The following is an 11486-nucleotide window of genomic DNA, read 5'->3' as shown; positions in this document are numbered from 1 at the left end:
GTTAATTGATCTTGAAATCACCAACAACCCCAATGCTATGAAGGACTCAACTCTCCCTCAGTTCCCAGACCCCAACGCCCAGCCAGCCATGGACATGAATCCAGTTCAACCGAACGTACCCCAAGACCCTACTACTTAAGGAAATTGATTCTTTTTGCCTATATGTTATTGCTTTTTTTTTTTTTAACTTGGTTTATTGAATCTTGCCTATGGCCACCAAGATGTGGTGACCGAACATTTACCTTGGTTTTAAGAACCTTCACTCCTGTGAACAATTTTATTACTATTGTTGCTTGTCAAAGTCAAGTTATTTTTGTCATATTTCTATTTTTTTTGTGTAATTATTATATTGTCGGACTAAACCAATAAGGCTTCCACCATAGGTTTCTATAAGATAATTTTAAGGAATAAGGCTTCTACCTGGCCGGTGACCGAGATTGAACCAAACATAGGCTTTTGACCTTAGGTAGTTTAAATGAATAAGGTTTCCACCTAGCTGATGACCGGGATCGAACCGTACCTAGGTTTCCATCCTTAGATAATTTATAAATGAATAAGGTTTCCACTTGGCCAGTGACCGGGGTCAAATCGAACCTAGGCTTCTGTCCTTGGATAATGTTCACGCAATAATTGAGCTGAAACTTCCATACATTACACATATAAACATTGTCATTTACATAATAGTTTGTATACAACCCACAATGTTATATTTGCTACAGTAATGGTAAAATTTCTTCAAATTGTGAATATTCCAAGGTCAAGGAAGTGGTTTGTCCTCCATCTCTTCCAAATAGTAGGCTCCTGCTCTGGCAATGGCGGTAGCCCTAAACGATCCTTCCCAATTCGAGGCCAACTTCCTAGAACCAACATCCCAGGCATTCCCAACAGCTTTCCGTAACACAAGGTCTCTAGCGCTAAACTCCCTTTTCTTGATGTCCTTGTTGTGTCGCCGAGCAAGCTTCTGCTGGTAGTCTACCAGCCATATAGTCGCGGATTCCCGGCACTCTTCTAACGAATCTAGTTTCTTTACCATCAACTGTTCATTCTTAGCCAAGGTGAATCCGGAAACTCGAGCACTACATAGACTCACTTTAGCCAGTATGATGGCTTCTGCCCTATATGTTAATGAAAATGGAGTTTCCCTTATGGCTCTTCTGGGCGTTGTTCGATAGGCCCACAAAATGTTAGGTAACTCCTCGGCCCACCTAACTTTAGTCCCCTCTAGTCGTTTCTTCAACCCATTAACAATTGCTTTATTAGTTGCCTCTTAATGCCGAGGTAGCTGCAAAACTTGTAGAAGGTTTTACTGTCAAATTGTAACCCATTTTCGGATACCAAAGACATCGGCACTCTGAACCTTGTCACTATGTTCCTCCACACAAATTTTTTGACGTCCACATCGCGGATATTAGCTAGTGCCTTAACCTCTGCCCATTTAGTGAAATAGTCCATGACCACTAAGACAAATCTTCAATTTCTCATAGCTGGAGGGAACGGACTGACGATATCTAGCCCCCACTGTGTGAAAGGACATGGGTTGCTAACAGGATTCATACTCCCTGCCGGTTGATATATCAATGGTGCATGTCTCTAGCACTACTCGCACTGCCGAACATAATCAATAGCGTCCTTTTGCATCTAGGGCCACCAAAATCCTTGAGTTATTGCTTAGTGGGCCAACGAGCATCCTCCAGCCTACCACATATCCTTAACCGAGCTCCATGAAGGGGTATGTGGTAGGCATGCTAGAGTCATTGCTCGGATGTAAACATAAAAGATATGGTCCTCTAAAAGATCTTCGGTACAGTCTATGGTCTGCAGATAGCCAATACCAAGCAACTATCCTACGTATTCTTTTAGCCTCTTTCTTATCATTCGGCACACGGTCCTCAGCTAAAAATTCAATTATCGGATCCATCCAACAAGGCTCTCATACCGACAACCGTCGAAACATTCACTTTTACATCAATACTAGGCTCTTTCACAACTTCCACCTTATTCAACTGTGGTACTTCCTCAGTTAATGATGACACCAAAGTGGCCAGCAAATCCTCGTGTCTGTTTTGCCCTCGAGCAATTTGAGTAAGCTTTACCTTCTAGAACAGAACCACGGTTTGTTTCACTAACCTCAAGTAATCTATCATCCAAGGATCCTTGGCTTCAAAGCTTCCTTGAACTTGGTTAACGACCAACCGTGAGTCCAAGTAAATTTCTACTTCCCGTGCCCCTAAATCAAATATTGCTCTTAGTCCAGCAAGTAAGGCTTCATACTTAACCTCATTGTTGGAAGCCTTAAAGCCCAGCCTAAAAGAATGTTCCACTCACAATCCTTCCGGCGTGGTTATAACAATCCCGACCCCTGCTTCCATCTTCGTAAATAATAGAGTATCTACTAGCTGCGGTATCCGGCTACAAGTCATGAACCGAACTCCTGAATTAACTCCTTAAAACTATGGATTGACCCCTTCCTTAGCACATTAAACCACCTTAGATCAGTTGGCCCAAGGCTAGAAGGAAACACCCTACAAATCAATGCATCATTATGATTATGCAAAGACATCATCTGTATATAATGACTCACATGTTCCACTGAGTCCATTTTTCCATCGTAAGAAATGAAAAGGGGTCTAGTAAGTCTACTTGGCATGGCCGCCAATTCAATTACTTCCAAAATGGCAACTGAGCAGCCCTTCATAACCCTCGGCCCATAGCATCTAGCATGGCATTCTGAGGCCTACGTCGCTCTGGGGAAACCAAATCTCTGTCACCATAACCCCAAGATCGATCTCGAGACCGATGCGAGCCTAATTGGTGGGATGCTTCTCCATGGCTACCCCTCATTGTTTCAAACCCCTCAGCATGCTCATTGCGGTACCTTCATCGGCGCCTTTCTTGTAATTCTAGCTCCAAATCCCTTATCCTTATTTGCATGCGTTCTAACTCCTGATCCCTCCTATCATGACGTTCGTGGCCAGAGACATTTGACACCAATCAATACGTTTGCGATGACCCTTCCCCGAAACTAGAATATCCCCTTTCTTGGTCGTGACGTCGATCCTCATTTCTCTTACTCCTTCTTTCTCGCCAACTTGAACCCTAAGAGGATCCTCCCGAACCCCTAGCAGCATAGCTGGCCGAGTGATGTTCAAAAATCTTCCCTCCTCCTCTCTCCAAAATGTCCAACCCTTTCTCTATGTTGGCTTCTCCTATTTATAGCTTGAGCTTAGTGGGAAGCTTATGATTACCTTCTGGCTTCACTTGTGTGGGTGGAGCCCAAATTGATTATTCCTGACAGAGGATAAGCCTCGTTGGAAATGGCGTAAAGGATGTTGGAATTGATGACAACCTCCAAAATTTTCTCGGCAGCATGATACCCCAAGGCACTTCCAAGCTGCCGAGAAACTGCCCATGCAACACAAGTCTAGTTCGCCAGTTCCCTCCATACGTGGGCTACGGCCATGGGCCGAGCTTGCGAACAATAAACCAATTACAATATTGGGCCTCAGTCCGATAGTCTGTGATTCTATTTCGGCCTAGGCCCAAGGTAATTGGGCCTGAGGCTGGGTACCATACAAAAATAAATAGGGAAAATAATGTTACACAACTACTATTGCATATTTCCTTTGAAATCTTGTTTTCATTTTAGTTAAAATTGTGAAATGGTAAAATAATGTATTGAAAACATAATTTCTCCATTTTAATTGAAATCGTGTTTTAACAAATGCAGACCAACACCATCAATTAGTCAAAAACATAAAATTGCTAAGATAACACCGGGAGACATGTATGCTAGCAGTGACTCCCATTTGTTCACTGCATAGTTGTATGTAGCAATTGCTGCATAATAGATTAGGTGGTAGCAGAAATAAAGCAATATGTGTCTAAAGGTCATGTGTAATGCACATGATCAGGTGAACCTTTAGACATTTGCCACTCTTTTTTTTTTTTTGCCACATTATTAATCCTATATGCAGCAATTGCTACATATAAGTATGCAGCAAAACATTTCTCATATATTTTGGACCAAAGACAATTAAGACAATAAATTTTAATGTATTATTAATATTTAAATATTATTTACTTAACTTTCTATATTATATATATATATATATTGGTCTAAAAATCATTCTTCTTGTTTTATGAGATGTAAAAATGTTAATTGAGTTCTTATTAACATTTATTTGAATTTTTAAAAAAAATAGTTATTAGACACACTTGATAAATGTTTTTTTTAGTCATGAAGAGTTTAAGGTTTAAATTGAATTGAATTTCTATTTGTTCAATATTTTGGAAGACTTCTAAAAGGTGGAAGAAAGAGTGCAAAATTCACCTATATTTTTTTATTTTAAAAAATAAATTATCTTTCTAAATGGTTAGAAACCTTCTAAATTGTTAAATCACACCTTTTATAAATTGTTTGGGACATAAAGGGCCGGCTGTACGTGTGTTACTCCTTGCTAAGGTAGGAGTTGTATCTTAAAATTAAAAATAATGTTAGAGATATATAAAACCCTTTAGCAAATCAAACTGTTATTGCCTTATTGGTAAATAATAAAGTAGTGAATTCGAGTTTAGTTAAGTACAAACTCTCACCTAATTAACTTAACCGTCTTTATTTATTTTCTTTCTTAAAAAATAAAAATAAAAAATAAAAAAAAATAAAAAAGAAGGACTTTACCTATTTACTTTTGGTAACCGACCTTGAGAGTATATATATATATACGTACTATACACACGCTTTCTATACCTACAGTTCCACACAATAGAGCAGAGTTTTGCATCAGAAACCAAGAACGATAACAATAATGGCTGCAATGTTCCCTGTGGGTTTTAGATTTCGTCCCACAGACGAAGAGTTGGTGAGGTCTTACCTTTACCCAAAAGTAACAGGAACACAAACCCATGATCTTGTTCCAAAACACGATATTCCAGAACACGATCTTTACGCACCCAACACTGAACCTTCGAAAATTTGGAAACAATTTGGAGGGCAAAATCTGGAAGAAAACCAGGAGGAGCTCGAGCTCTTGTTCTTCACAAGGTTGAAGAGGGTCTCCTCCACCGGCTCTCGCATCAAGCGAACCATCGGCAGAGGCTGTTGGAAAGGCGATGCCTCGGGAAAGTCCGCTATCTCGAGCTCTTGTTCTTCACAAGGTTGAAGAGGGTCTCCTCCACCGGCTCTCGCATCAAGCGAACCATCGGCAGAGGCTGTTGGAAAGGCGATGCCTCGGGAAAGTCCGCTAAGAATGTTTTGGAAACAAAGAGTAAAACGATGAAAAGAATAGGATTCAAAAAGACTTTCCATTATAAGAATGATCAGTCTAAAGACGGCAATAGTTGGATCTTGCATGAGCTTTCCTTGGACGAGTTTTTTCTACGACATGCTAAGGTAAACATTCTCCCCTTTCTTTCTTTCTTTTTTTTTTTCTTTTTTTTTTTTTCTCTCTCTCCTTTTTAGAGAATTTGAAAACTTGAAAATTTATATTTCTAGGATGACAATTTAAAATGAGGTTTTTTCATAGTGTTATTAATATTGAAGAGATTGCAAACTTGAAAACTTATGATAAGAGAACTTGAAAATTTATAATTCTAGGGCCACAATTTAAAGTGAGGTTTTTTCATAGTGTAATACTAAAGAGATTGAAAACTTGAAAACTTATACTAGGAGAACTTGAAAACTTGAAAATTTATAATTCTAAGATGACAATTTAAAGTGAAGTTTTTTCATAGTCTAATACTAAAGAGATTGAAAACTTGAAAACTTATAATTTTAGGGAATAAACTAAAGCAACAATTTAAAGTGAGGTCTTTTTTTAGTGTTACTAATACTGAATAGAAAGAAAAAAAAAATTAGGTTAATCTCTTAGTTAATAGGCTCATGAAATGCTCAAATCAGTTCAAACGTTTTTTTAACTTTGAAACTTCAATAAAATCGCTTTCTTGTTTTTATCCTTAAAGCAAATTTTCGAAAACAAAAGGCAATAGTAGTAACCAAACTAATATAGCCTCAGTTTTTTTTTTTTTTTTTTAACTATTTAGATCCTATTGTTTCAGTAATTAAACCATATAATATCAAAAGTAACATTAAAATAGGAAGATTGCATGCGTATGAATCTGATGGTTTAATTTATTATTATTTGAAATATTTTAATTTATAATCTTTGCAATCTAAATTTTTTCTTTTATGAAATTTTTGAATTTAATTTGTTATCCTCCTGATTAGGGTTTATATATATAATATATATATATAAAAAAAAAAAATTTTTTCCTTACCTTCTTGATCGACATACTGTTTTCTTTCCTACTTGACATATATCTTATTTCTCTTTTTTTTCTATATTATTTTCTTGATTGTGGCTATTATCTAGGGTTTGAATTAAGGTTACGTTCTTGACATTGTTACATTCTTATGTTGCAGATAGGAGACATGGTAGTTTGTCGACTGCGAAAACACCCTAAAAAAGAAGAGATAATCCCAAGCGCACATGCACCAAGTCAGACTAGTCAAGATACAAATTTGATGTTAGAGTTTTTGCTAGAACTTTTGCAATCAAATTCAAGAGAAATAACAATGGCGCCCACGATGATCCCTGAGGGTTATAGGTTTTGTCCCACAGACGAAGAGTTGGTGCTTTACTACCTTTACCCAAAGGTAATAGGAGCACAAACCCATGAGGACGGTCGTATTCCAGAACATGATCTCTACGCACCCAACACTGAACCTTGGAAAATATGGGCAGCATTTGGGGGGCCAAATCTGGAAGAAAACAAGGAAGAGCTTGAGCTGTTGTTCTTCACAAGGTTGAAGAGGGTCTCCTCTACCGACTCTCGTATCAAGCGAACCATCGGCAATGGTTGCTGGAAGGGCAATGCTTCGGGAAAATACGCTAAGGTTGTTTTGGAAACACTGACGAGGACAAGAATTGGATTCAAAAAGACTTTCCATTATAAGAGCGATGAGTCTAAAGACAACAATCGTTGGATCTTGCATGAGGTTTCCTTGGACAAGTCTCTTCTGTTGCAAGCTAAGGTAAATCTTTTTTTTTTTCAATTTTCCTTTTTCAAAAACTATTTTTTATTTTCTAAGAAAAAACATGTTTGGTAACTCAATATACATAGAAAATAAAAACTGTTTCCAAATCTCAAATTTGAAAGAAACTCATGAAAATAGATGAATGAGGCCAGAATGAAACAAAAAATGAATGAGTAAAACCAAATTAAGCACACCAACAATTCTTAAACGTGCAGCCAAACCCACCACATTCTCCCTCCTCCACTCTCTATCGATCGCACCACCATTGTTGAACCAACCATCAACCTATATGTGCACCACCACTCCACCAGAAATTCATGCTCGCTGGTTATATTTCACGTTCAGCTTTTTGTTGTGTTGAAAGATACAATGCCCATGTTTAGAGGGCTTGCTTTACTTTGGCAGAATGTGCATGCTTGTACCAATTGTGCTGACATTAGATGATATACACACATGTATAAAGAAAGAGAAAAAAAAAAATTGGTTCATCTCCTAGTTAATAGGCTCAAGAAATGCTCGCTCAGTTTTGTGCTGTTTTGAACTAACCAAACGTAGTAAAATTGCTTTTTGTTTATTTCTTAAAAACAAGTTTTTTGAAAACAATAAACAAAAGTAGTTACTAAACATAGCCTAAGTTTTTGAAATTTTTTTTATTTTTTTATTTTATTTTATTACCAAATTGTATTTGATATAGATCCTATTGTTTCAAAAATTAAACCTTATAATATCATGAGTAACAAATTAAAATATGAAGTTCGTATATGAAATCGATGGTTTAATTTATTATTATATGAAATCTTTTAATTTATAATCTTTGCAATCTATAAGGATTTTTTTTTTTCTTTTATATAAAATTTTGGAATTTAATTTGTTATCCCTCTTGATTATAGGGTTTATATATGTATTTTTTCTTACCCTCTTGATATATTGTTTTCTTTTCTTCTTGACATAGATCTTCTTTTTCTTTTTCCCTATATTATTTTCTTGATTGTAACTATTATTTAGGCTTTGGATTAAGGTTACGTCCTTGACATTGTTACATTTTTATGTTGCAGATTGAAGATCTGGTAGTTTGTCGATTGAGAAAACACCTTAAGAAAGAAGTGATAACTCCAGATACAAAGGTGTCAAGTCTAGCTACAAATTTGATGTTAGATTACTGGAAATTAGATTCAGGAGAAATATTATTTGATCCCCCAATTAGTTGACTAAACTATGTAAATCTTTATGTTTTATATGTGATTGTTTGTTTTATTTTTCATCATATCATTATTATTAGATGCATTCACAACAATAACACAAAAGTATTCTCAATAGAAAATAGAAAGGGTCACAAAATAATTCTACCGATTGCGTTTTGTGGTGGCCATTTGACATTCTATCTTTCATTTTTAAATCCAAGATAAAATTTCAAAATCCATTAATCAAAAAAATCAAAAAACCAAAATTAAAACCAAAAAAATTGGACCAAATGATCGCTACAAAATAATAATAATAATAATTATAAATTATTTTAATTATAAAAAATTTAAAAAACTATATAAAATTGTAAGGGCAATGTTTGATCCAAGGCCCAAAGGATTTGGACAATGGCCCAATAAACTCACAACAATAGATTTGTTAGAGAATAGGTTTGTGACTAAACGTTCAATGAGTTAAATGTTAACCACAGTAGGATAGGGGGCAAATGAAATGACTAAGACAAACAAATTTGAAAAGAAAGTCACTCCTTAGTTAAGCCCGAGGATGGTCTATTCTTGTATATATGTGTTTCTTTCTGACTTATGCAAATATTCAAGCTCTTAGCTACAAAGTCTTCTTTCTTTTCTTTTTTCGTCCCCCTCTCTATGGATCTTCTTTTTCCTTTTATATGCAGCTACAAATCATCTTAATCTAACACTTGGAGGGCTAAGATTGTACTCCTAGGACTCCTATCCCCTCCAGAACATACTAGTAAGCTTTACCCTACAATCTTAGTTGTGCCACCACTATTCATAGTCATTTCTTCATTAATGCGGCCAGAAGAGTGACTATCTTGTATTTAATGCAAAGGGGATGGCTTCTTCACACCCTTCTTTCTTCATCCTTCTTGTATTTTGTGCCAAGTCTGCTCTCTTTCCTTTTTGATGTTTTAACTTTATGTGCCTCACATAACTGGTGCTCGTCCCCGAGGTCTGAGGTGCATCCTCAGAAATAACCTTAACTACCCGTTTAAATTAGATTTGGGATCCTCGTCCTCACAAAAATTATTTTAAGCTATCTAAACTTTTCTAGAGGGTTGGAACTACACTAGGGTGCGGGGGTGATGGCCCTCCAAAATTTTAAAATCCTTTTTATAATATATATAATTCTGCCTACACTAAAAACTAATCGAGTGTTTTGGTCTGATAATAAAAGGCAATCATCAAGAGCAGACGCAAGGACAGAGTCAGGACTTAGAGATAGGAGAGGCGGAAGTATAAAAAAAAAATTATTATGAAACTCCAAATAAGCACCAATTTTCTTCTAAAAAAAACATCTATTTAGTATTAACAAACCGTTAACGAAGACAAAGTTGCAAAATTATTGTTTCTTAATACATTACAATGCAATCATTTATAAAAATAGAACTTGATTTTTTTTTGTATGTGTTTATGTTTGTGTGTCTTTGATGCGTGCGTTTTTTGCAAGTTAAAGACAAAATTATTTTGTTAAAACTTTTAAAAGGCTAGGTTGTTTGTTTTTGGTAAAATTAGTTGATTGGGCTTAATTATTTTTAGCTATGCTATTTATCATTTTTGTTGTTGGACTAATTTTTTGGGGCTAGTCAATTTTGTTCTAGATTTTAGATCTATAACTTTTTTTATGCCCTTAAAATGATCAATAATATTGTTAAGGGAGTCTAAGTGTAATTTTATTAAACCAAATTGCTAAAGTTAGTACATAAGTAACTATATGCTAGTAATTTTTTTTTAATTGGGGGGGCGCCATTGCCCCTTTGAGCGAACGCTATAAGTTGAAATTATCTTCAAAAAAAATTATGAAACAATTTAAAGATTTAATCTACAAAATATTTAGTTAGTACAACAATGCTCATAAGAAAAGAAAAGAAAATTATTATTTTAAAACTTATAATCTAAGAAGTGTAACAACTTAAACTATGTAGTATCAAGAAGGGTAAAATGCAAAACATACTTTCTATGTTTACCAAAATTCATTTCAATTATTTAACTCTATTTTCGTTCAATTCAGTCCTCTAACTTTCCAGTTTATTCAATTAAAGGTTTTCCATCAACTTTTGTATATGTTGTGGTTAATTTTCCAATTTTAAAAAATTTTCTTCAAAAATTTTTAACTAAAAAAAGTCAAGTAATGGTTGAAAAATATTTTCTAGACTTTTTTTTCAAAAAATAAATTAACAAAAGTTGACAAAAATGCCTTAATTGAATAGAGCTAAAAATTAGAGAACTGAATAAACAAAAGCAAAGTTAAGGGACTAAAATGAATTATGGAAAATACGTCTTAAAAAAGTATTGAACTTTCATTTTATTCTATCAAGAACAACGAATTAAAATTTGAATTTTAAAAAAGTATTAAACTCTTGTAGTTTCAAGAATTAACAAATTAAACTTCAATCCATTGTGTTATATATAAGTTAAGGATTCAATTCATTATCTTTTGAAGCCTTATGATTTTATTATTTATTTTTTAAAATTTCAAAGTTTAATTTGTTACTTTTAAAAACTATATATAGGGTTTAATTTGTTACAAGCTAAAAATGAAATTTTCCAAAAAAGAATTGACCAACTGGTCAAGTTCAAGCCCTTATAGCTAGAGACAAGGTGATATTTTCTTTTTCTCAATTTTTATCTTTTATTGTAAATTTTGATCTTGTTTCTATTGAAGTTTGCATCATCCATTTTTTTGAAGGCTTCATTGGTTCCACTAAAATTTTATTACTTACTTTGGTAGAAAATTTTATAATTTATATTGAAAATGAAAATTTTCAAGTTTCACTATGGAGATTGTAAAGATAAACTTTTTTTCTATAAATTTTATTATCCATTTCTTTAAAGATTTCATTATCCTTTTACTCAACTACAAGTCACGATTTTGGTGTAAAAAGAAAGTGTATGTACGGTAGTGTACACCAACATTTTGAAATAAACATTGACTATTAACAAAATTATCAGAACTTGGCAATAATGACATAAAATTATTTTATATGCTATGTGTGTTTGGGGGGCATTAAGTGCAGCCCAATAGGTTGATGAATATTGACTTGTCATAGGCTTATTTTACTTATTTATCTTTTAAGTTAAATGCCGTGAATAATTGCGATAAGAAATATAGCATGATAAATTTAAAGAAGGTGCACCTTCTTTGCTTTGTACAGAGCTTAAAGTTATATGTGTTAAAAAAACCAAAAAAAAAAAAGCTATATATGTTTTTTTTGGGGGGGCTAAGATAAAGC

At 34.4% G+C, this 11486-nt stretch overlaps 2 protein-coding genes across 2 annotated transcripts; both read left to right on the top strand.

The window, feature by feature from the left end:
- Positions 1 to 4805: 4805 nt before the first annotated feature.
- LOC136061839 (NAC domain-containing protein JA2-like) lies at positions 4806 to 5159 on the top strand. The gene has a single exon (XM_065760190.1). The coding sequence runs from the start codon at positions 4806 to 4808 to the stop codon at positions 5157 to 5159; it is 354 nt and encodes a 117-aa protein (XP_065616262.1).
- A 113-nt stretch (positions 5160 to 5272) lies between these two features.
- LOC112025187 (protein CUP-SHAPED COTYLEDON 1) lies at positions 5273 to 8241 on the top strand. The gene is made up of 3 exons (XM_065760189.1): positions 5273 to 5389; positions 6419 to 7030; positions 8089 to 8241. The coding sequence occupies exons 1-3, from the start codon at positions 5273 to 5275 to the stop codon at positions 8239 to 8241; spliced, it is 882 nt and encodes a 293-aa protein (XP_065616261.1).
- Positions 8242 to 11486: the final 3245 nt, after the last annotated feature.

The sequence above is a fragment of the Quercus suber genome, unplaced genomic scaffold (genome assembly GCF_002906115.3).
Source record: "Quercus suber isolate HL8 unplaced genomic scaffold, Cork oak 2.0 scaffold_357, whole genome shotgun sequence".
In the NCBI taxonomy this organism is placed as follows: Eukaryota; Viridiplantae; Streptophyta; class Magnoliopsida; order Fagales; family Fagaceae; genus Quercus; species Quercus suber.
This window is presented reverse-complemented; position numbering and strand designations above follow the sequence as displayed.

Excerpts from the sequence above, each read along its gene's own strand:
- LOC136061839 (XM_065760190.1), top strand. The coding sequence starts at position 4,806 with ATGGCTGCAATGTTCCCTGTGGGTTTTAGATTTCGTCCCACAGACGAA.
- LOC112025187 (XM_065760189.1), top strand. The coding sequence starts at position 5,273 with ATGAAAAGAATAGGATTCAAAAAGACTTTCCATTATAAGAATGATCAG. Across the intron at positions 5,390-6,418 it reads TTTTTCTACGACATGCTAAG|ATAGGAGACATGGTAGTTTG; the intron begins GTAAACATTCTC and ends CTTATGTTGCAG. Across the intron at positions 7,031-8,088 it reads CTCTTCTGTTGCAAGCTAAG|ATTGAAGATCTGGTAGTTTG; the intron begins GTAAATCTTTTT and ends TTTATGTTGCAG.